This window comes from Ictalurus punctatus, chromosome 9 (assembly GCF_001660625.3).
Source record: "Ictalurus punctatus breed USDA103 chromosome 9, Coco_2.0, whole genome shotgun sequence".
In the NCBI taxonomy this organism is placed as follows: domain Eukaryota; kingdom Metazoa; phylum Chordata; class Actinopteri; order Siluriformes; family Ictaluridae; genus Ictalurus; species Ictalurus punctatus.
Genome location: NC_030424.2, coordinates 28,119,660 through 28,142,500, shown reverse-complemented (window position 1 = coordinate 28,142,500; position 22,841 = coordinate 28,119,660). Strand labels below are relative to the sequence as shown.

Here is a 22,841-nt window from a genome sequence, read left to right as displayed (position 1 = left end):
TGTTATCTTGATGTCAATGTAGACATCAAGATCCTAAGGGACGATGTAGTAGTCCCAAACAGGAAGTGCCCAAAATGGCCCTGCTCTATAATTTCCATTTTAGCATAGAACTTATATAATAATAATAATAACAATAATAATAATAATAATAATAATAATAATAATAATAATGCTGGAAAGGCAGGAAGTTTAGCTAGCTAGCACACTTCTTTTCTCAAGTTAGCTAGCTAGCACAGTGTGTGTTGTCTCAACTAGGTCATCGGTAGAGATGTCATAAAACCTTGGCATATCGATTATTAATCAGCATGTTATTTTTTGATGTGTTGTGTATACATTAATCGTTGAAAGTGACGTTTAAATGGGTGCTTTGTGTTTGCTAGCTGTTTCACATTGAAGTCTGTCGATTAATATTGCCTGGAGTAATAGCTTTGGGAAACCACAAGGGGGAGATATGACAGATCCCGTGGTTAAGATTGATCTCCATCACACCTTTGACCCGTAGTACGGCTAGCCATTTAGCGGGTCTTCCTGATATGACACTGTCTGTGTGGTGTTAAACATATATATATATATATGTAGGCCTACCTTACAGATTTAAGGAAGCGCTGCAGCAGCCAGAATTTACACTCACGGTCCACTTTATTAGGAACACCTGTACACCTGCACATTCATGCAGTTATCTAATCAGCCATCATCATGTGGCAGCAGCACAATGCATACAATCATGCAGATACAGGTCAAGAGGATCAGTTAATCTTCACGTCACATCACAGCGACAGTTCTGTGGGTGGGAACGACATTGGCGATGGGAGAATAGCCAGTTAGCAGCTCATTTAATCATGTGACTGCGTTTGCAGTTCATTGTTTGGATGGAGATTCTGGGGAAATGGAGTTAAGCCAGGCCTGTTCAGGAAGCCCTGAGATATTGCATCGGCGACTACAGCAGGACGATGCAAACGGTTGGCTTCATTTGTCTATATCTGTTGCTACAGGGATGCTAATCCTCTCCTCCACAAGCTAGCCCTGAATCTGATCTGTTTTTACTAGAATTTCAAGCAATAAAAAAAAAAAGAGGCTAGAATGTATAGAATTATTTCTAAGTCCTCTTGATAGTCACCGTTTGCGTGTTCACATTGCGTCATATCACTGGCTAAGCCTGTGTGTGTGTGTGTGTGTGCATGTTACCCATAATGCACTGCAAAAACTGTTTTTCCGAATGTAATTTGAAATGAGCGTGCACTGAAGTGTACCAGTAACGACTAGCTTCCCAGCTGAGCGTTTTAATCTGTTTAGAACGATTCAGTGACTAGCTAGCAGGAGGTTAGCTAGCTGCTAAACAGTCTTCTTATGGTGTGAGGTTCTCTTTGAGTTCTCTTTCCTAGCGGTTCTAGATTGTGATGCAGGATCACAACGTGTTCAGAAATGTATTCACGGATTGTTTATTTTACTAGAATGAATTCCACCCCGAGTCGTGGCGTACTCATCGTCGCCGGCGGACGTACGCCGTTCTGTTCCTCGCGTCTCCATATCGCCTGTCTGTGACTTTAAAGCGTTTTATTATTCCGCTTTTCTCTTCAGATTACGAGTCTTAAACCTCACGACAGCCGGGTACGCCCCCGTAGTGTCACCGAGCTGAATGTGTAATCTGTATGTGTCTCAACAAGGAAGCCGGCTGTCTGAAGTCTCGATTATCATATAACACAGCCAAACAATTACTCTGCAGAAGGGTGGAGGGTATGAGGAGAATATTCAATATGATATTTCTTTCTTATGAAAGGATGAACATGAAAAGAGGGGATTCATTTTGCAGTGATCCTGAAATCAGTATAATATAAACAGTCATATCCAGCAGAGATTGGCTGCCGGGCTCTTGAAATGAAAACGGTTTGGAGTACGCTTAGAGGACATCAGGCATTTATTTGATGAAATCAGCTATATATTGCAGGTATGGTTTATGTTCTGGTTATAGTATGGACACATGAGGGCTGCGAATCAAACCACTTGTATATACAGTATTAATCTTTACCGTGTGAACTTCAGCTGTGTCTAGCTTTCTACATTACCCACAATGCCATTCGACTTCCTGCCAATCGTGGTGCAGTGGGATTTACCCCTTGCATCATTTCTATGGAAAGAGAGTGATGCAGCGGTGCTTTAGTCCTTCCGTCTGTCCAGATCTTCATGTGTACACTTGGCTTAAAGAGACCGGCTTCTAAACTCACAGGCTAATGCTAATAGCATCGTGCTTGACATTTCTGCTGGGAAACCTTGGGTCCTGCCATTCGTATGGATGTTTCTTTGGCACGTACCACCTTCCTAAACACCGACGCAGACCAAGTACACATCTTCATGGCAACGGTATTCCCTAACGGCTGTAGGCGCTTTCAGCAGGATGATGCACCATGCTACACTGCAAAAATAGTTCAGGGACGGTTTGGGGAACATAACAAAGAGTTCAAGGTGGGATTTGAGGTCAAGCTGATCGAGCATCTGTGCCAGACAAACATGTCTGATCCATGGAGGCCTCACTTCGCAACTTACAGGATCTGCTGCGAACGTCTCGGTGCCAGATACCACAGCACACCTTCAGAGGTCTTGTGGAGTCCATGCGCCGAAGAGTCAGAGCTGTTTTGGTGGCACAAGGGGGGACCTACACGATATTAGGCAGGTGGTTTTAATGTTTTCGCCGATCGGTGTAAGATAAGCATATATGTAAGGGCGTAGTATTGATGTAGAAATGGATGTGAAAGCGGATGTTTGCTGTCTAACTTTCGCAGTACAGGAACTCCAGGGCCCGGGTTGTGTTTACATAGCAGCCGGTGTGTTTTTCTTCTCTCAGACAGCTTCTGTCCGCTACTGCAACTTTAAGATGCCATGTAAGGACTGGGTATCACTGCACAACACAGAGATATGACAAGTGCACACACACACACACACACACACACACACAGAGGAAATAAAACAGAATGGGATGGTAATAATATTTACATCACATCAATACACAGTAATTTGAATATTCAACTGTACTTGATCACCAGTGCATGCCAAGTGGAGTTTATGGAGAGCTCGCACACACTCACTCACACACACACTCACTCACTCACACACACACACACATACACACACTGAAGGATGAACATAATGTTTAGGATGGTCATGACTTGATTCATTAGACATTAGAGTCTTAGTAGATATGACTCATATGACTCATTGTGTGCTCAATCCTATGAGTATTTGAGGAAGTGTGTGTGTGTGTGTGTGTGTGTGTGTGTGTGTGTGTGTGTGTGTGTGTGTGTGTGTGTGTTCAGGAAAGGCAGCTCTGAAATCTAGCTTGTTGTTGTTTATTCACAGGACCTGATCTCTCTGCAGGACATCTCAAATCCCATGAGCCTTTGAGCCAGCAGAAAGGTACCAGGAGAAAAGAGAGGTAGAAAAGGTAGACTTGCAACACACACACACACACACACACACACTCACACACACACACACTCACACACACTTTTTGTTACAATTTATATTTGCATTTAGTTTGCTTTTTTAATATATTTTTTTTAAAGTTACATTTGTGATGTAGCAAATGAAAAGGGGGCGATTGCAAGAGGGGACACAGAGCAAATAATGACACAAGGGACAGATCAAGTAATGACACAGAGGACAGCTCAGGTAATAATACAGAAGACAAATCAGGTAACGACACAGGGGACAGAGCAGATAACAGCATGGGACAGCCTGAACAATGACATGTAATGACACAGAGGACAGATCAGGTAATAATATAGAGGACAGATCAGGTAATGACACAGGGGACAAATCAGGTAATGAAACAGGGGACAGATCAGTTAATAATTCAGGGGACAAATCAGGTAATGAAACAGGGGACAGATCAGGCAATGACACCGGACAGATCAGGTAATAATATAGAGGACAGATCATGTAATTACACAGAGGACAGCTCAGGTAATAAAACAGAATACAAATCAGGTAACGACACAGGGGACAGAGCAGATAACAGCATGGGACAGCCTGAACAATGACACGGGACAGATCAGGTAATAATATAGAGGACAGATCTGATAATGACACAGGGGGCAGGTCAGTTAATAATTCAGGGGACAAATCAGGTAATGAAACAGGGGACAGATCAGGCAATGACACGGGACAGATCAGGTAATAATATAGAGGAGAGATCAGGCAATGACACAGGGGATAGATCAGGCAAGGAAACAGGGGACAGATCAGGCAATGACACGGGACAGATCAGGTAATAATATAGAGGACAGATCAGGCAATGACACGGGACAGATCAGGTAATAATATAGAGGACAGATCAGGCAATGACACGGGACAGATCAGGTAATAATATAGAGGACAGATCAGGCAATGACACAGGGGATAGATCAGGTAAGGAAACAGGGGACAGATCAGGTAATAATACAGGGGACAAATCAGGTAATGGCACAGGGGACAGATCAGGTAATAACACAGTTGACAGATCAGGTAATGACACAGAGGACAGATCAGGTAATGACCAGAATTGGGTGTGATTAGTTTTTCTGATAACGTAGTAACGTAACACATTACATTTTAAATGTATGTAACTTGATTACAGTTGCTGATGTCAATAAAAATGACCTTACTTAATCAGATTAAAATTTGAAAGTAGCAATAAGTAATCTGTACTGGATTTACTTGTTAACTTACCCACCACTGGTACTGACACAGCGGACAGAGCAGGTAAACTTGGATTAGATAAATAAACATGAAACACAGAACATATAATTATGCAGGAGACACAGATTGGAAAATTACACAGGAGACACAGATGGCAGAGAACCCAGATAAGGTAATGATAATAAAGGAGATGCAGCTCAGCCAGAGGTTTCGGATTCAATAAAGAAATTAAAAAGCCACAACACAGCCGGCTACAGATCTCGGATGAAGAGGGCCGGCTTAAGCAGACTCATCGCACTCTGATCTCCTGGTTTACAGCTTCTGTAGAATAAATGTAATGTTTTTAGAGTGAGTTCAAACTTACCTCAGGTGGTGCCAGATAGAGATTTTGATTTTTAATTTCTCATCCCTTTGGGGTTTTTTTTTTTTTTTTTGTATATCTTGTTCCCCAACAGCCAAAGTCTTTGGGTGATAGCAGCCGTGTTTCAGACATGATTCCTAAAACCCCAGGGCTTTGATAACGAGATACGCCACCTGAGCAAACATATGCTTTTCTTTGCACAGCATTATATGAAATATGTTTGCGTAGTGTTATGTGGAGCGTCTTTCATTCAAGTTAAGCCATGCTGGATGCTGTTAAAAAAGCTACCATTCCACATTGAGCTGGAAGATCAAAACAGCCACCCAGGGGGTGACCGCTGATAGATTCTCCACCTCCAGCATAACGGTATTATTTACATGAGGGCAAGTCGACACCTGGACACATGCTTGATGCCCTGCTATATGTGGTGGAGAATGTTTCTGCATGTTTTTATGGTCTCACCATGATCATTCTTTACTGAGAAGCAATGGAGAGGCAAGAGTAAGCATTTTTTAGGGATATGAAAGTTTAATATTATCATATACACCCCTACAACTCTACCAGGGATATAGTGGTAAAAAGAAACGTGGGTAAAATTTAAACCTACATGGGTGCCCAGGCTAAAAATAATAATAGTTTTGTCAAGGTTATTTCATGTGAGCTGCATGTAGTTTAATTTTTTCAATTGGAACACCAATTGAAGTACTGAATAAACTGTTAATTATGATAAGAGCATGTCATTTGTTAAGACGTATTCGACACTGCTGCGTAACAGTTGTAACACAGTGTGAGGTTAAAAAAAAAAAAGAATCCTTCATTTTCTCCACCATCGAATATTAGTCGTATTTTGTATCTATCAAATATTCCATCGATGGAGGAGAGATTAATCGTCACAGTGTATTGTGTCAGTGAAATATATTGAGAAGTATTATGCTCCGTTGAGAAAAGCCTCTGAAACTGTAATGATTCTAGGTAACAAGCATTGCCAGGTCTGCATCAGAACACCAGCCCAGTGCCCATTCAGTGCTAAACCAAAACCAACTCCAAGGCTATTTGGAGCTAACACCAAAACCAGTCAGGTGACCATTTGGAACTAACCCAAAAACCAGTCCAGTGGATGTTGGAAACCACCCTAAAAAGCAGCTAACCAAAAACTAACCAAAGGTCATTCAGCGGTAACCTGAAAACCAGCCCAATAACATTTAGAAGCAAACCCCGAAACCAGACAAGTGGCCATTAGAAGCAAATCCACAAACCAGCATAATGTCCATTAGATACTAACCCAAAAACCAGCCATATGACCATTAGAAGCAAATCCACAAACCAGCATAATGTCCATTAGATACTAACCCAAAAACCAGCCATATGACCATTAGAAGCAAACCCCAAAATCAGCATAATGTCCATTAGATACTAACCCAAAAACCAGCCATATGACCATTAGAAGCAAACTCCAAAATCAGCATAATGTCCATTAGATACTAACCCAAAAACCAGCCCAATGACCATTAGATACTAACCTAAAAACCAGCCCAATGACCATTAGATACTAACCCCAAAACCAGCCCAATGACCATTAGAAGCAAATCCAAAAACCACTCCAATGACCATTAGAAACAAACCCAAAAACCAGTCCAATTACCATTAGAAACAAACCCAAAAACCAGTCCAATGACCATTAGAAGCAAACCCAAAAACCAGCATAATGTCCATTAGATACTAACCGCAAAACCAGTCCAATGACCATTAAAAACAAACCCAAAAACCAGTCCAATGACCATTAGAAACAAACCCAAAAACCAGTCCAATGACCATTAGAAACAAACCCAAAAACCAGTCCAATGACCATTAGAAGCAAACCCAAAAACCAGCATAATGTCCATTAGATACTAACCCCAAAACCAGTCCAATGACCATTAGAAACAAACCCAAAAACCAGTCCAATGACCATTAGAAACAAACCCAAAAACCAGTCCAATGACCATTAGAAGCAAACCCAAAAACCAGCATAATGTCCATTAGATACTAACCCAAAAACCAGTCCAATGACCATTAGATAATAACCCCAAAACCAGCATAATGTCCATTAGATACTAACCCCAAAACCAGTCCAATGACCATTAGATAATAACCCCAAAACCAGTTGCCATTTGTAACAAAACCTAAAAGCCAGCCCAAAGGCCATTCAAAGCTAAGCCCAATGATCTAAAAAGTCATATTCATTCATTCATTCATTCATTCACCTTCAGTAAGCACTTTATCTTGGTCAGGGTCCTGGTGGATCCGGAGCCTATCCCAGGAAACACCGGAAGCAAAGCAGAAATACATTCTGGATTAGACACCAGCACATTGCAACATGTCTAAAATCACGATGACCAAATACATGATGAAATTTTTCAACAGTGCAACATTGTTCTGTACATTTTAATGACCGTGTTAAAGCCATGCAGTTCTCATGAACTGTCCTTCCAACGAGGCCTTAAAATGCGCCTGTATTATTACACATCATTACGTACGAATCTGGGGTGTTACTATAGAATGTGAAGAGATGAACGCATCAGTGGGACAGTCATCACTATGAGCACTTAACTAAAGAGCTACAATAACATTCTTTGCTGAATTACGGGAGACCACTAATACACTTGACCGTGATACTTTGACCCCTTCGTGTAAATAATTATCACTCCGACTGCGCCTAATCCATTCCTTCCAGAAGGTCTTTCCAACTCTTGGGTGGTCTGCTATTACGTCGTTGCGTTCTAGTTTCACACCACACACACTTTGCACTTTAGTACTTTGTGAGGCGCCGAGTGCCAACATGAGCATCAGAATGAACTGATGATGACGGGGTGCTGGCAGTGGACGAGAAGACCATGACTGAAAAGCACGGAGGACGGAATAAGTATCGATTCCATTTGAGCCCCATTCCTGGGAAGCAATCAGACACTGGCGAAGGTCAGTCTGGAGGAGGTAAGGAGGAGGATGGAGGTGTACATGAAAGGAGAGAAAATGAGATATGAGATTAAAATGGTTACACATACAAGGAATAGAACGTGTGTGGCAGCCTTTTAAAGTAGGGTTACCACCGAAAGTGAAAAGGCAGAACGTGTGTGTGTGTGTGTGTGTGTGTGTTGCTGATAAAAACTCAAAGTTTCTCGCTTGACTGAACAGTGAGCAGATATACTTGGCAGAAATATTCTACGCAGTCAGTGGTGAGGTCTACAAGTCCTTATCACCGAGCGCTTGTGTTTGAAACTTCACACCCTCCAGGTCAGTGAGAACCGCAGTTAGCGTTAGCGTTAGCGTTTTTTCTTCCATAGTGCCGCCGTATTCTGGATGCTGATTGATCCGATTGATTGATCTTCTATAATCTGACAGTAGTGCAGCTGCAAATCACAGGTTTATATTAATAGGCACGTTAAAAAGTGCTGTTATTGGAAAACAGTTCATGTCTGGATGGTCATAGTAACTCCATCACATCACATCACATCACACCACCCCTTCATCGATTTTTTTATCTCTATAGTAGCCCACCCTCAAGTGTTGTTTTTTTTTTTCATTATTATTATTCCTTTTGTAATCTATTAGACATTGTTTTTGTGTCATTTTGTCTCAAAAATCTAAACTTTCACGGGGGGAAAGAAACGCACCAAAGAAATAAAAATCCCAGAGCAGCACCTGTAAAGGAAGATAATACCCATGCAACTTCCCATGTAGAACTAATCCCGTCTGAATAGGGCTTTAGTTGGAGCAGGCTAGCGAAGCACAATGCGTGTCTCTGGGAAATACAACAAACCATGACTAAAATACTGAGTCTTTTCTGACAGGAAAAAAATAGAAAATAAGAACAGGAAGTGTTTCATATTTTGTAACGATGACTTCGTTTGAGCAGCGGCTGTGAAGTTACAGGGCAGTGTTAGCTCAGTGGTTGGGCTACTGATTGGAAGGTCATGAGTTCAAATCCTAACACTACCAAGCTACCACTGATGAGCCCCTTGAGCAAGGCACTTAACTGCTAAAATGTATAAATTATATATATATATATATATATATATATATATATATATATATATAGGTCACTCTGGATAAGGGCGTCTGCCAAACGCCGTAAATGAATAGAAAAAATACTAAAGAATACCAGCATACCAGCAATCAACTTGCAAAAACAATACATTATTCACGTGTAGTGTCTCATGGCTTCTCGGAAGGAGAGATACGCATCCTCCAGATGTGTTTGGATCAATCACGCGAGCCAACAGATAAATATTTCTGGTCTAAATAATACATATCACAACTGCACATGAACTGCACTGAGTAGGCCTTATTTGCTCACAGCACTACCGAAGCCGGAAGACCGGCTCGGTAGTCGGCTAACGGTAGTCGTATGTTGCTTTGCACAAAAACAAATGCTGGGAACAGAACCGAGTTGGCATACGAAGGTATGATTTTTACACCTAAATAAAAATAGAATACAGTGTTATTGTTCACGAGGCGAGAAGCAGAGAAGAAACACACACACACACACAGACGGACGATGCTAACACCCGAGCTATACGGCAAAAATGAACATAGGTAGAGTAAATGAATATTAGTCTGGTTTCCTCATCAATCCACTTATTGTATGTTTTCTTGACTGGATCGCTGACGCTTATATGTAAATATAAGGCAAGTCACGTGACACGGCATAACAACACTCATACGACGTATTACTAGCTAACTAAACTAACTAGATTAGATTAATTATTATCAGTAATGCCGTAGCTATGGCAATGAATGAATGTATTTCTCATATTTGCTCAGTGCGAAAATTCTCGAGATTTTGCCACCCGCGCTCCTCCACGTCCTCCATGTTTGTTTGGCCTGATTGGTCTGGATGTAACGTGTGAACTCATTTGGTGCTTTTTTGGAAGACTTTTCTCCGGATTTTGGAAACCTTGCTGTGACCAAGAAAAGTGCTAGCGGGAACGCTTTTCACAAGTGGGCGCTTTTAAAAATAGCTGCCGCTGACTGAGAACAAAAATGCCTACTGTGAAAGCCTGTGAGAAGAGCACCGGCACCCTCGGCGCACCCTCGTTGGCTCGCTCTGTCCGTTTCCCGTAGGTTAAATACCCCTGCCATCTTTACCGCTGTTACTTTATCAGGGTTTTTTTTTTTTTTTTTCTCAGCTTTGGGGTCCCTGGTTTGTTCCAGGAACAAGGTGCTTTAAGAGCAGTAGAACATCACCTGGTCTTTTTCCAGCCTTCATCCGTCACGCTTGGATGAGTTTGAGCCTGTGCTCAGCGTAGCCTCAGGTTCCTGTTCTTGGCGGACAGGGGGGGATCTTGTGCTGTAGGTTCAGTGTTTGGTTTGACATGCTGTTCCTAATGAAGCGGCCGGTGAGCGTATATACTGGCTTATTTGTGTCGGCAGCGCGCTCGCACACTACTCAGCGCGGTCGTCAGCAGTGATCTCGAAACACTGCTCGAGTCCTGATGAAGCAGCTGATGCTGCTGCGAACAGAACACCACTGCATGCTGACATTTAGGCTTCAATCCCCTAGAGAGGCTCACGTGCGTCCCAGCATGCTTTACTGCGGGATATCAGACTCCCGTATACGTCCACACAAACACACAAGCAAGCAGAGCTCTCTCTCTCTCTCTCTCACACACACATACACACACACACACACACACACACACACACAGGTGGTTGGACATGCAGGCATTTTTAACATGGCATCTACTTTCTCTATTATATATTGTATATATTAAGGAAATATTTGTTATGATGGTTGTGTGTGTGTGTGTGTGTGTGTGTGTGTGTGTGTGTGCTTGTTTTTTACTGTATGTATACGAGTGTGTACTTCATATGTATGTGTGTGTATATGTGTATAAGAATGTGTGTGTGTGTGTGTGTGTGTTTGTAAAAGTCAGTCACACCATACAGTACGGTCCATATCACTAATGGTTACCATGGCAACCCCTGTCCAACCACCCGCGGAATTCCGACTCTGATTAAACGCTCGCATCAAGAAACACTCTGCACATGGGTTTATCTCTCTTATTCTCTGTCTCACTCTCTGTCTGCCTGTCTCTCTTTGTGTCTCTCTCTGTGTCTGTCTGTCTGTCTCTCTCTCTCTCTCTCTCCCTGTCTGTCTTTTCCTTTTTATTCATCTTTGTCTTCTGTCTGTCTTTTTGTGTTTCTATCTCTTTCCCTGTATCTCTGTCTGTCTCCCATTCTGTGCCTGCCTCTCTCTCTCTCTCTCTCTCTCTCTCTCTCTCTCTCTCTCTCTCTCTCTCTCTCTCTCTCTCTCTCTCTCTCTCTCTCTCTCTCTCTCTCTCTCTCTCTCTCTCTCTCTCTCTCTCACACACACTCTCCCGTTCTCCCTGAGCCTCCACTTCACCTTTCCTTCTCTGCCCCCTCTCTTCCTCTGTGTTCTTGTCTCTATTCTCGGTCCGTTGTCTCTGTTTTTCTTTTCTATCTTCATTTGTTTTTGTCTGTCTGTGTCTCTGTCTCCCTTTCTGTCCCTTTCTCTATCTCTCTTCCACACTTGTTTTGTGTACGTGTGTGTGTGTGTGTGTGTGTGTGTGTGTGTGTGTGCACATGCGTGTGCACGATTGTGATAGCCTCATATCACCTCCTGCTTCCTTTCATCTCTTTCCTCAGTGATTGACCCTCTTTAAAAGAGAGCGAGAGCGAGAGAGATGTGATAGAGTGAGTGTATCTAGAGAAAGAGAAAGTGAGAGAACAGAGAGAGAGAGAGAGAGAGATGAGCAAACACACCTTTGCTGGAAGGTCATCACTCTGAGGTCATTTCTTAGACATCTGCGGCAAAAAACAAAAAAACACAACACTGTTTGCTGCCTATATTTAGCCATGAAGCTGTGAGTGTTATTGGCAGTGGTGTTGATCAGGTCGCTCCTGCTGCAGCACACACACTGTACACACTGGTGGGTCTGTAGCTGTTTTTTGAAGATGATGAGAGATTCTGCGGTCTGGATTGAGGTTGGAAGTTCATGTTCATTCCACCATTGATGGACGGTTCGTGTGAAGGTTCTGGAAAGGGACCTTGAGCCATGCTGAGTAGGTACTACTGAGCGTCGGTCGTTGATCGATGGAAGATTGCGTGAGGGAACGTAAGCCTTGAGGAGGAGAGAGTTGAGGTAGGGGGCGCTGTTCCAGACAAGGTCTTGTACGTGAGCGTCGAGGGCTTGAATTTGATGCGGGCGGATACAGGAAGCCAGTGGAGGGAGATGAAGAGGGGTGTGAGATGGGTTCTCTTGGGCTGGTTGAAGACGAGGCGCGCTGCTGCATTCTGAATCATCTGAAGGGGTTTGATGGAGCTGGCCGGGAGGTCCGAGAGTATTGAGTTGCAGTAGTCCAGTTTTGAGATAACAAGAGCCTGGACTCATTGCTCCCAGATGTTTTATTCTTTAATGACTACACACGGTTACCATGTAGCTCATATGTTCTACGCACAATGTTTTTCAATCGTACAACAGCCTTTCCCAGCTTCAGTTTCTCACCACACACACACACACACACACTACCATGTCGATGGCACGGCTGTGCTGGCGATGATAGTCCCTCTTTGTTGATAGACAGGATTGAACAAATTCGAGAGCTCAGAGACCACAGCACAGACTCTGAATATGAGCATGACCTTTATTTATATTTTGTTAGTCAGTCCCTCAAGGATTTCATGATTTTGCGACCTCAGAAATTAACGCGAAACAAAGCAAGCTGCACGATATTCGGAGGAGCTCGCAGTGTTTTTTTTTAAAATTATTTTATTTTATTTTGTCCAATTCGGGCCGAGACGCGTCACGTGACGTCGTCAAGACGCACGTTCGGCCAAAGCGCTCTTCGATTCACGTGTGTCGAATATGAGTAGAGCTAAAAGGTCTCGTTTACCAACAGACATCACAGCGACAGAGCGCGCAAATCTATTTTGTGCAGTTGCAATTTCACCAATTCGAGCAGTTTTCCGCCGAAAAAGAAAAAAAAGCACAAAAAACCCTCAAATTTTGAAAAAAGCTGCAGCAAATTCAAACATTTTTTTGGCCAATCACAAAAAAAAAACTGCACTGAATGATATTTTTTGCCGCACCCTCAACACTGTGCACCACGGACACTGGAAACACAAATAGGGGTTTTCCAGATCACTTGGCACTGGCACAGTCACACACACAGATACACAGGTCACTGAGAGAGAGACAGACAGAGAGAGAGAGAGAGAGAGAGAGAGAGACAGACAGACAGACAGAGAGAGAGAGAGAGAGAGACAGACAGAGAGAGAGAGAGAGACAGACAGACAGAGAGAGGGAGACAGAGAGAAAGAGAGACAAACAGACAGAGAGAGAGAGGGAGACAGACAGAGAGAGAGAGAGACAAACAGACAGAGAGAGAGAGGGAGACGGCGAGAAAAAGTGACAAAGACAAACAGGCATACAGAGAGAGAGAGACAGACAGGCAGAGAGAGAGACATACAGAGAAAGAGAGAAACAGAGAGAGAGACAGAGAGAAAGAGGGAGACAGACAGAGAGACAGAGAGAGAGACAGAGAGAGAGAGAGAGACAGACAGACAAAGAGAGAGAGACAGAGAGAGAGAGAGACAGACAAAGAGAGAGAGACAGACAGACAGACGCAGAGAGAGACAGACAGACAGAGAGAGACAGACAGAGAGAGAGAGGGAGACAGACAGATGGAGAGAGAGAGAGACAGACAGAGAGAGAGCGAAACAGAGAGAGAGAGACAGACAGAGCGATAGAGAGAGGGAGACAGACAGTCACAGAGAGAGAGAAACAGACAGACCGAGAGAAACAAAGAGAGAAAGAGACAGACAGAGCGATAGAGAGAGGGAGACAGACAGACAGAGAGGGACAGACAGACAGAGAGAGAGAGAGAGAGAGAGAGAGAGAGAGAGAGAGAGAGATATGCCAGGAAACACCAGTGTGCTGTATTAGTCATTATTCCTCTGGCTCGTCCCAAACCCCTGGGTTCTGAAGCCGCCTCCTGCTTCAGTGCAGTCAGTAATTTACATTAACAAGATAACATACAAGACTGTAATTTATGGAGGGAATAAAGCACTTGGGCGCATGCTGTTATAGGAAAATAATCAGTGACAGGGTGGAGTTACTGTCACCACCCCAAGATGATAATTTTCCAAATAACAGTGCCTACAAATGTCGTTAACTCATCTGATACCACAGTGATTCACCAGCACTATTTATTTATTTTTTCATTAAAGACTGACCCGTCATATGTTTTATCTGTTTATACTTATATATCGCTTACGTTCACAGTCGTTCTCTAACCATCCTCTCTCTCTTTTTTTTCCTCTCTGTTGAAGTTAAAAAGAAAAAAGTTACAGACAAACCACAAAGTCTTCCCCATGTAGAAAAACTCGGTTACAGCTTTACCTCTTTCAAATGTCTGGAGATACTGGAGACTCCTTCCGTAAACTTCTACTCACAGAAAACTTCACCATATCAGCGGTTCCGGTCGTTGCTATAGAAACGCAAACGTATTAGAGCGAGCGCATTAATATAAACCTGTCGTTCGAATTGCAGCTGCTCTACTGTCAGATCTATCGTCATGGAAAAATGAATCAGCGCCTTCTGACCAGTCTGAAAGAGGAATTCAGCAGCAATGCGGTATAATATAAAATTTAGACTCGGGTACGATGTTCAGACTCCGAGAATAAAATGTATTTACATTTCCACCTGCGCACACACCTGATCCTTAAGCATGAGAATGAATCTAGGCTCTAATTTATATTGTATCATCGAGAGAAAGATATTTCTATAATTGTTACATCGATGGGCGAACGGCGATCGGTGGTCTCACACCTCCAGGGTCAGGGGTTCGACTCCTGCCACTGCCCTGTGTGTACGGAATGAGCATGTGCACACTGTTTCTTCTGGATAATCCGGTTTCCTCCCCCAGTCCAACAACATGCATGGTAGGCTGATTGGCAGGTCCGTAGTGTATGAATGGGTGTGTGAATGTGATTGTTGGGTATGTGATTGTATTGTGATGGATTGGCATCCTGTCCAGGGTGTGCCATAGGTTCCCTGGGATAGGCTCTCTGAGATGGGCAAGCTCTCTGAGATAGGCAAGCTCTCTGGGATAGGCAGGCTCTCTGGGATAGACTCCATGGGATAGGCAGGCTCCCTGGGATAGGCTCTCTGGGATAGGCTCCCTGGGATAGGTAAGCTCCCTGGGATAGGTAAGCTCCCTGGGATAGGCAAGCTCTCTGCGATAGGCAAGCTCTCTGGGATAGACTCCCTGGGATAGGTTCAGTGGGATATGCTCTCTGGGATAGATTCCCTGGGATAGGCAAGCTCTCTGGGATAGGCAAGCTCTCTGGGATACACTCCCTGGGATAGACTCCCTGGGATAGACTCCCTGGGATAGGCTCCCTAGGATAGGCTCCCTAGGATAGGCTCCGTAGGATAGGCTCCAGGTTCCTCGCGATCCTGTAGAATAAGCAGTATAGAAAATGGATGGATGTTACATCGATTTAAAATCATGTAATCTAAGTTAATGATTTAGACAGTATTGCTAAGCAGTGAACAAAACACCAGGGTTAAATCTATGTCAAATAAATCTGAAAGACTGAAAGAATTTCTCCTGTTGTGCAAAACGATTGCATAGTCCAGACCCTTCAAAAAAGTATGAAGTACAGACCACCCTGTAGCAAAAAGTCCACGGGTCAATAGCACTCTCTAGTGGCTGTTGTGGCACGTTGTTAAAGTAGTAAGGTGAATATTGGTCAAGTGGTGTAGACTGCATACTTCAAAATGGAAATTCCTTACTGAGGTCATCTTTAGGAAGTTATACTGTATATTTCCAGTTTTCAAAAAGGTTAACTCTGGTGTTGCATGAATTATTATTATTTTTTTATATTCATGCATATCACAAGCAAAATAAATGATAATGAATCCTGTTCATTAAATTACCAGCATCCCATCCATATTTTTTAGGAAAAAGAACTTATGTTTACCACTTTAACAATGTCACATGGGTTCAAAGAAGTACCAGTCAACGTGTTTGGTGTTTCTTGATTTAATAACAGAAGGGAAGTCTTAAACCTGTTCTATTATATGACAATGGGATGATGGGAAATAGGCAATTATAATGATGCAATGTACAGAGGTCTGAGTCCACTTCTGGTAACTGTTTTGATTTCATTATTATTATTATTAATACACATTATTATTATTGTCAGACTAATATTTCTCAAACCAAATTCTCTTATCTTTAAATGTCCAAATCATTGTATTAATAGCTGGGACGATAAGACATAATGCATGGAGGATCATACTGAGACAATATCATGAATACGACATTACTGCAATAAAAATGCGTATTGAGATGATATGCTTGGTGATGATACGCAAGTTGAAAAAAATGAATACGTGAGAAGCACATTCAGATAGATTCACGATGCTGAAAACAGTGATGAGATTAATGCACACTGTATCAGGAGCATCCAGGTGCTTCCATTTTAAATAATATTGCAACTGAATGATTTCTAATCGTTTAAATAACACGATAAAATAACAGCTGTTTTGGTAGCAGACTCAGACTTCTGGATAGTACTCTCAGAGGTGCCATCATCTACGGTTTAGCTGTAGCATTTGATCATATGGGAGGAACCTGAAAAAAAAAAAAAGTTTTCTGATTCTTTATATAAAGTAAAGAAGATAGTTCACTGAAGGGGAAAGGACGCAATACTTGAAAGAATTGCGTTTCTGGTAGCGGATACTTTTGCTCTGCTCTGAATTGATCTAGGTAAACTCTGAATTATGATTTCAAGAGCCTCTGTTTTGTTAGCCAGTAGAACCCAAATGAGTAGAATTGTGGTCTCTTTGTTTGATAAAAATAAATAAACAAAAAATGATTATTCATTATTAAGTAGCACTCACACCAAACGTTTCCCTTGCTGTTTTCTGGGCACACATCTGGTTTTGTGTTAAAAGTCTGTCATGAGTCTTTTTTTGTGTTACGTAATATTCTGTTAAGCAGCTATGTGACAGTATCCATTCATAAAACAACTCAAATCGAAGTGAATTAAACTGAGTGGATTTTCCTCTTAGCAATGTTGCCACCTCTGTGCTCCATCCTGTCTGATTTAAGTAGCTAGTTCAGCTATTGATTTTTAAGGTAACACTTTATTCATTCCTCATTCCTTTTCTTCTTCTTCATCTTCTTCTTCTTCAGAATATGCCTGGACTGCATGATGGACTCCAACAGCACAGAGCCTGGTCAATACCTGCCCATAGGCAGTCTGGGACCACCAGTTTACCCACAATCCTCTCCATGGCCACTACTTCAGAGCATGGCTGACACCAACACCTCTTCCTTCCAGGGCATTCTGAACTTCAGCGCAGTCAACCGTAGTGACGGAGGATTGGAGAGCAAATACGACCCTTTGGGCGGCCATTCGTTATGGCAGGTCATTCTCATTGTCCTGTTCACGGGATTGCTGTCCCTCATCACCATCATAGGCAACATCCTGGTCCTCGTCTCATTCAAAGTCAACCGGCAGCTCAAGACTGTCAACAATTATTTCCTGCTCAGTCTGGCCTTCGCCGACCTCATCATAGGGGTCATATCTATGAACCTGTACACAACATATATTGTGATGGGGCAGTGGGCCATGGGAAACTGGGCATGCGATTTCTGGTTAGCAATAGACTATGTGGCCAGCAATGCATCTGTTATGAACCTGCTGGTGATTAGCTTTGACCGGTACTTCTCCATTACACGCCCGCTGACATATCGTGCCAAACGTACTACCAAACGGGCAGTATTGATGATTGGACTGGCCTGGCTTGTATCTTTCGTCATCTGGGCGCCGGCCATCTTGTTTTGGCAGTATTTTGTGGGCGAGAGGACGGTTCCGCCTGACAAGTGCTATATCCAGTTTCTGTCCGAGCCAATTATTACGTTTTGTACAGCTATGGCAGCCTTTTATCTTCCCGTTACCATTATGAGTGTACTGTATTGGAGGATTTATAAAGAGACCGAGAACCGCTCCCGAGAACTTGCAGGACTTCAAGGCTCGGGAGGACGGCTGGGTGGAGCAGAACGGCCTCATTTCCGTATCTCCGCCACAAGGGCCAGCTCGAGAAGCTGCCGCAGCTTCGAGCTGAGCCGATCTGCACAGAGACAGAAGTCCCTGCTAGGACTTTCTGGCCACTGTTGGAAGTGGAGGTCTGGTGGTGCAGCTGGGATCCATAGTCGAACTGAGGTGGACCAGCGCAGCTGTGACAGTTGGAACAACAATGACACTGCTGATCATTCTGGCTCGTCCGATGAGGAGGACAGCGGACCATCTACAACACGTGCTATCTTCTCCATTGTTCTCAGTCTACCTGGCATGCGGGCAGCCGTGAACTCCCAGATCAAGTCCTCTGAGGACTTGGGCATCTCTGAGGAAGACCCACTACAGGGAACAGCAGAAAGCGTCAGCAAGAATGACAGTCTTTCGTGTTCTGTCAGCAACGGCAAAAAGTGCTTTGCCTCTAATATTGCCAATGTGCAGTCCATATCTGCCATTCAAGCTACAGCCACGAGCACCGACTCCACCAATGCTGCCACCAACAAATCTGCCTCCACACCTATATCTTTTAAAGAGGCAGCACTGGCAAAGCGTTTTGTCTCTCGCGCGAGGACGCAGATTACTAAACGTAAGCGCATGTCACTAGTGAAAGAGAAGAAAGCTGCCCAGACCCTCAGTGCCATCCTTTTCGCTTTCATCATAACGTGGACACCTTATAACATCATGGTGCTCATCAACACGTTCTGCAATGGCTGCATCCCAGAATCCCTGTGGGCGCTAGGCTACTGGCTGTGCTACGTTAACAGCACGGTCAACCCGATGTGCTACGCTCTGTGCAACAAGACTTTCCGCAACACGTTTAAAATGATCCTACTATGTCGATGGAATGAGAAGAAAAGCAAGCAAGGCTTTCAGCAGAGGGAGTCTGTCCGTTTACACAGGAGTATACCTGGAGACTCTACGTAGCATAGTTAGCCTGAAAACTATGCTAACATGGATGAAATACGACGTCCAATCTGTGGATATACAGTCGTTTGTAAATGGAGTCATACTGAGGCTGTCTTCTTTGATTTGACTCAGGGTTTGGCTTTGGATTTTGGTACACGTTCATTAATGTCTCCAGCGCCAGAACTTGTTTGAGCTCTTGTTGGTTCTAGTTGGTGACCTTGGTTCCACACTGTGACTTTAGTAGAGGATGTTTGAATTGAATAAGTTCAACTGTCGCGAGTACCTTCTAGAAAAAGGTAATACACCTGGAGTCAGACGCTAACAATGACCTCGAACACGGCATCTAGTGGTCGACAAAGGAACTGTTTGAAACTTTGCGGGGTTTTTTTTTTTTTTAGATCAGTTTCAGTGAACTGCATGTACATTTCAGGGATGGAAATTGACTGTTTCATTATTAATTCATGTAAACTAAAAAAAAAAAAAAAAAAAAACGAAAAAAAAAGAAGTACAAAATTGTATGTGTAACTCGAGTTGAAGTGATTTATCTGTATGTAGATTCTGGCTGTTTTTGTGAACACGTTGTAAAAGAAGGTCTTGCGTCATCGTAAGATCTCAGTGTATTAATGTTCTCGTGTACGCTGTAAATCACATACGAAGAGGTTCGAAATTTTCTTTTTACGCACTATTGATATGTTTTCCTCGGAACCTGACTTTGGTAGGTGGCAGGGCGGTGAGCGTGACTATTGTTTACATGACGTGTATTTCACTAGCTGTTTATTTTGCATATTAACGATTTCGTTCTTTGTACTTAACCGAGATTCGTTGTGCATAAACAACAACCACAAGGTGGCTATTTTATTTTTTAAATCCAAATATCTTATCTTTATTATGTTTGGGTGATTTAGATAATTTAAATGCATTTATTATACTTTTTATAATGTGGGACCAGCTGTCGGTTTGGTTTGCTGTGAAACTATTTGCTTACTATTTTTGGTAGTCATAATGCCAGTTTAGTATAAAATAAAAAAAAAATTTTTTTGAAATCCTCTGCATTAGACATGAATAGTTCCTAAGTGCAGTGTAACTCATACAACGTGTTACTGTGTTGCTACAGCAGGCTTTAATCTCATTTGTCCACACAAAGAAAAAATAATGCAGAAACGCAGAAAGAACAAAAATGTGCTAGGAGTGCCGCACTGCCCTCTCATGGACACCTAGTGGTCCTACAGGTCAGTTATTCATTATGTATTTTTCTAGACCTAAAAACTATAGCAGTATAGTTTTTCCACTTCCTTAAAATACACTTAACTAACATTTATCCCGAATGTAATTAATTAGCCAAGGCATTTTTGGTGTCCAAAATTTGCTTCTTTTTTCTTTACTGAGGCTGTGAGGTTAAAGTCGCTGCAATGTAAAGTATTGTAAGGTGCTTTCATACTTGGCTTTTTAGCTTTTTTTTTTTTTTTTTTTTTTCATAGGCAGAAAAAGTTGTCCAAAGCACATTTTTGCTTATACATGAAAAATGTTAATTTCTCGGGTAAATGATAGTCTTCAATCGGAGCATTATCCTTTGAATAAACTCGACACGTTGCTAGACTTCTTTTATTCTTGTTGTTGTATCTTTTTTCTTTCTTTTCAGTTTTGTTCGGAGACAAAAAAAAAAAAAAATTGACTTGTGTTTTACAGGATGTAATTAGAATTTTTTTGTACGTTTTTTTAAATTGCAAAGAATAATCACCCAGATTTGATGCCTTCCTGTTATCACTTATGTTGCAGCAGCTATAAGTAGTCACTCTCTGACTTTCTTTTGAAGTTAGTGAGACAAAAATTTCATGTTGAAGAAACTACAAAGCACAAACTCCTCTGTCCTGAAAACCTTCCAGCGAGTTACAGCTTTAATTCTGACTGTTACAAAACACTGACTGCTTTTACACGGACGGCGGTAATCTGATTATGAACCTTATTCTGAATAAGACGATATTCTGATTACGGTGTTTACATGAGTCGCTTTTGGAATACTCCTTTCATGTTCCCGTTTTACGTGTTATAGAACATAATTCGATTAACGTCACACGTCATTACGTCACCGCGCCACGCCGTCCGACGTTCCCTCCGGAATTTCACGTATCGACGTACAGTTGGTCTTCGTTATGGGACCGTATACAGTTTTGGGTGTTTTTATTTTTAATTTTACGAACGCTTCAAATGCGGTTAATTATTAGTCGTGCTGTACGTGCAAATAGACGCCTGCTTGAAGCCGTGGGCTGCGTCCCAAACCGTGTACTTACCTACTATATAGTATCTGAGATACATGTATTTCTCCAACTATATAGTAGGTAAGTACGCGGTTTGGGACGCAGCCGTGCTCTCCTGTTTGCCGTTAAACGGCTGAGCGCTGTCATGTGTGTACGTGTCCTGTCGCACAATGTGGTTTCAGACGTTAATAGCGTGATCAAGGTGTGTACGTGTCTGTAACGCACGTCGATAATGCGACTAAAACAGGAATACTCCACACGTCTTAATTCCATTCGTGTTTACTTCGAGTATGACTTTAATCGGATTAAGGTCCTCAATAATCTCCGTTTACATGTTACGTTCTTAATCAGAGTATCGTCTTAATCGGGTTCATATCGGATTATCATGTAAACATACTGACTGACACTGGAGACTCCCACCACGAATGTAAATAAACATCTTTTTAAAGAAAACGTAACAATGTTGTTTAAATTCAGTTATTACTAGACTATTATTATTATTAGAATATGTGGGGCATCTACCATACAGATCCCTGTGAATTAGCTGTTAACTATAGACAAGAATCGCCTCCTCTGTCTCTTGTAAACGATCTTGCTATAGCAGCACTTCTGTAAAAATTTGCATTATTGGGTGTAATATCTGGTGTAATGCTGGCGCTTTAGTCTGAATTGAGCTAATTGTGGAAGGTTTTTTTCTTCTTCTTCATTTTCTCAGAATAAAATCAATATTTTGACACGGAGCAAAAGGCCTAGTTTTATTCGTGTTCGTCGTGTGTGTGAAATATTCAAATCGTGTCTGTGTGCATGTGTTCGAGAGCGAAAATGATAAGAGTATATATTTCTCTTGAGCTGATGTAATCGAAGAGACCATGTGATGTGAAGCTTTCCTTCATGTGACCGAAGAAGAGGATCGGCAAAAGGAACTCACAAATACTTTTCTTTGTTTAGACTCCACTCAGTCCCGAAGGTGCTGTTTCTGGCTTTCTATCTCCTCTCTCTCTCTCTCTGTCTAGCGTCTTCTCTCTTAGGTGTCTGATGCGTGAGGTGAAGGAATGGGCTTCCAGTGAACTATCTAACACGGTGAGTGGATTTATTGCGTGTCTGAGACAGCATACGGTATAGTCATTGTGGCTTCATGGAGTAGGTTCTTTTCTTTAGAAACAGGATCAAATAATTTATAGGAGTTAAAAAAAAAAAAAAAAACTTTGTATATATGTTTTTAATCATTGAACACATCTATAACTGTAATGTCAGGTTCTTTCATGTCAAGCTCTTCCATAATATCAGTTCCACATGATGTTCTTATGAAAAGAACGGCAGCCATTTTATGACTTCATTAGCACTTTATTTGACTGTGTTGTAAGTGCATATTATTTAACAGGTACGTTTCTAGTAATTAGTAGTCAATTCTAGTAAATATGTCACATGTGTGATATTCAAGTGCTTAGTGATGTCGTTAAAACTATAGGACAGTAGGACAGGTAGTTTTTGTCTTTTTAACTGGAAGAGAAAGTGAAGGAAAGACTGTTTACAGCTACTATAATGTAAATTCCAG

General features: G+C 42.2%; 1 protein-coding gene across 1 annotated transcript in view; it reads left to right on the top strand.

The window, feature by feature from the left end:
* Positions 1-20,528, top strand: part of chrm3a (cholinergic receptor, muscarinic 3a) — a 155,240-nt gene extending 134,712 nt beyond the window's left edge. The window contains exons 3-4 of the mRNA XM_017477093.3: positions 3,352-3,436; positions 17,240-20,528. Coding sequence (XP_017332582.1) covers positions 17,256-19,049 — 1,794 coding nt within the window. The 5' untranslated portion in view covers positions 3,352-3,436; positions 17,240-17,255 and the 3' untranslated portion in view covers positions 19,050-20,528. The remainder of the gene's footprint in view (positions 1-3,351; positions 3,437-17,239) is intronic.
* Positions 20,529-22,841: the final 2,313 nt, after the last annotated feature.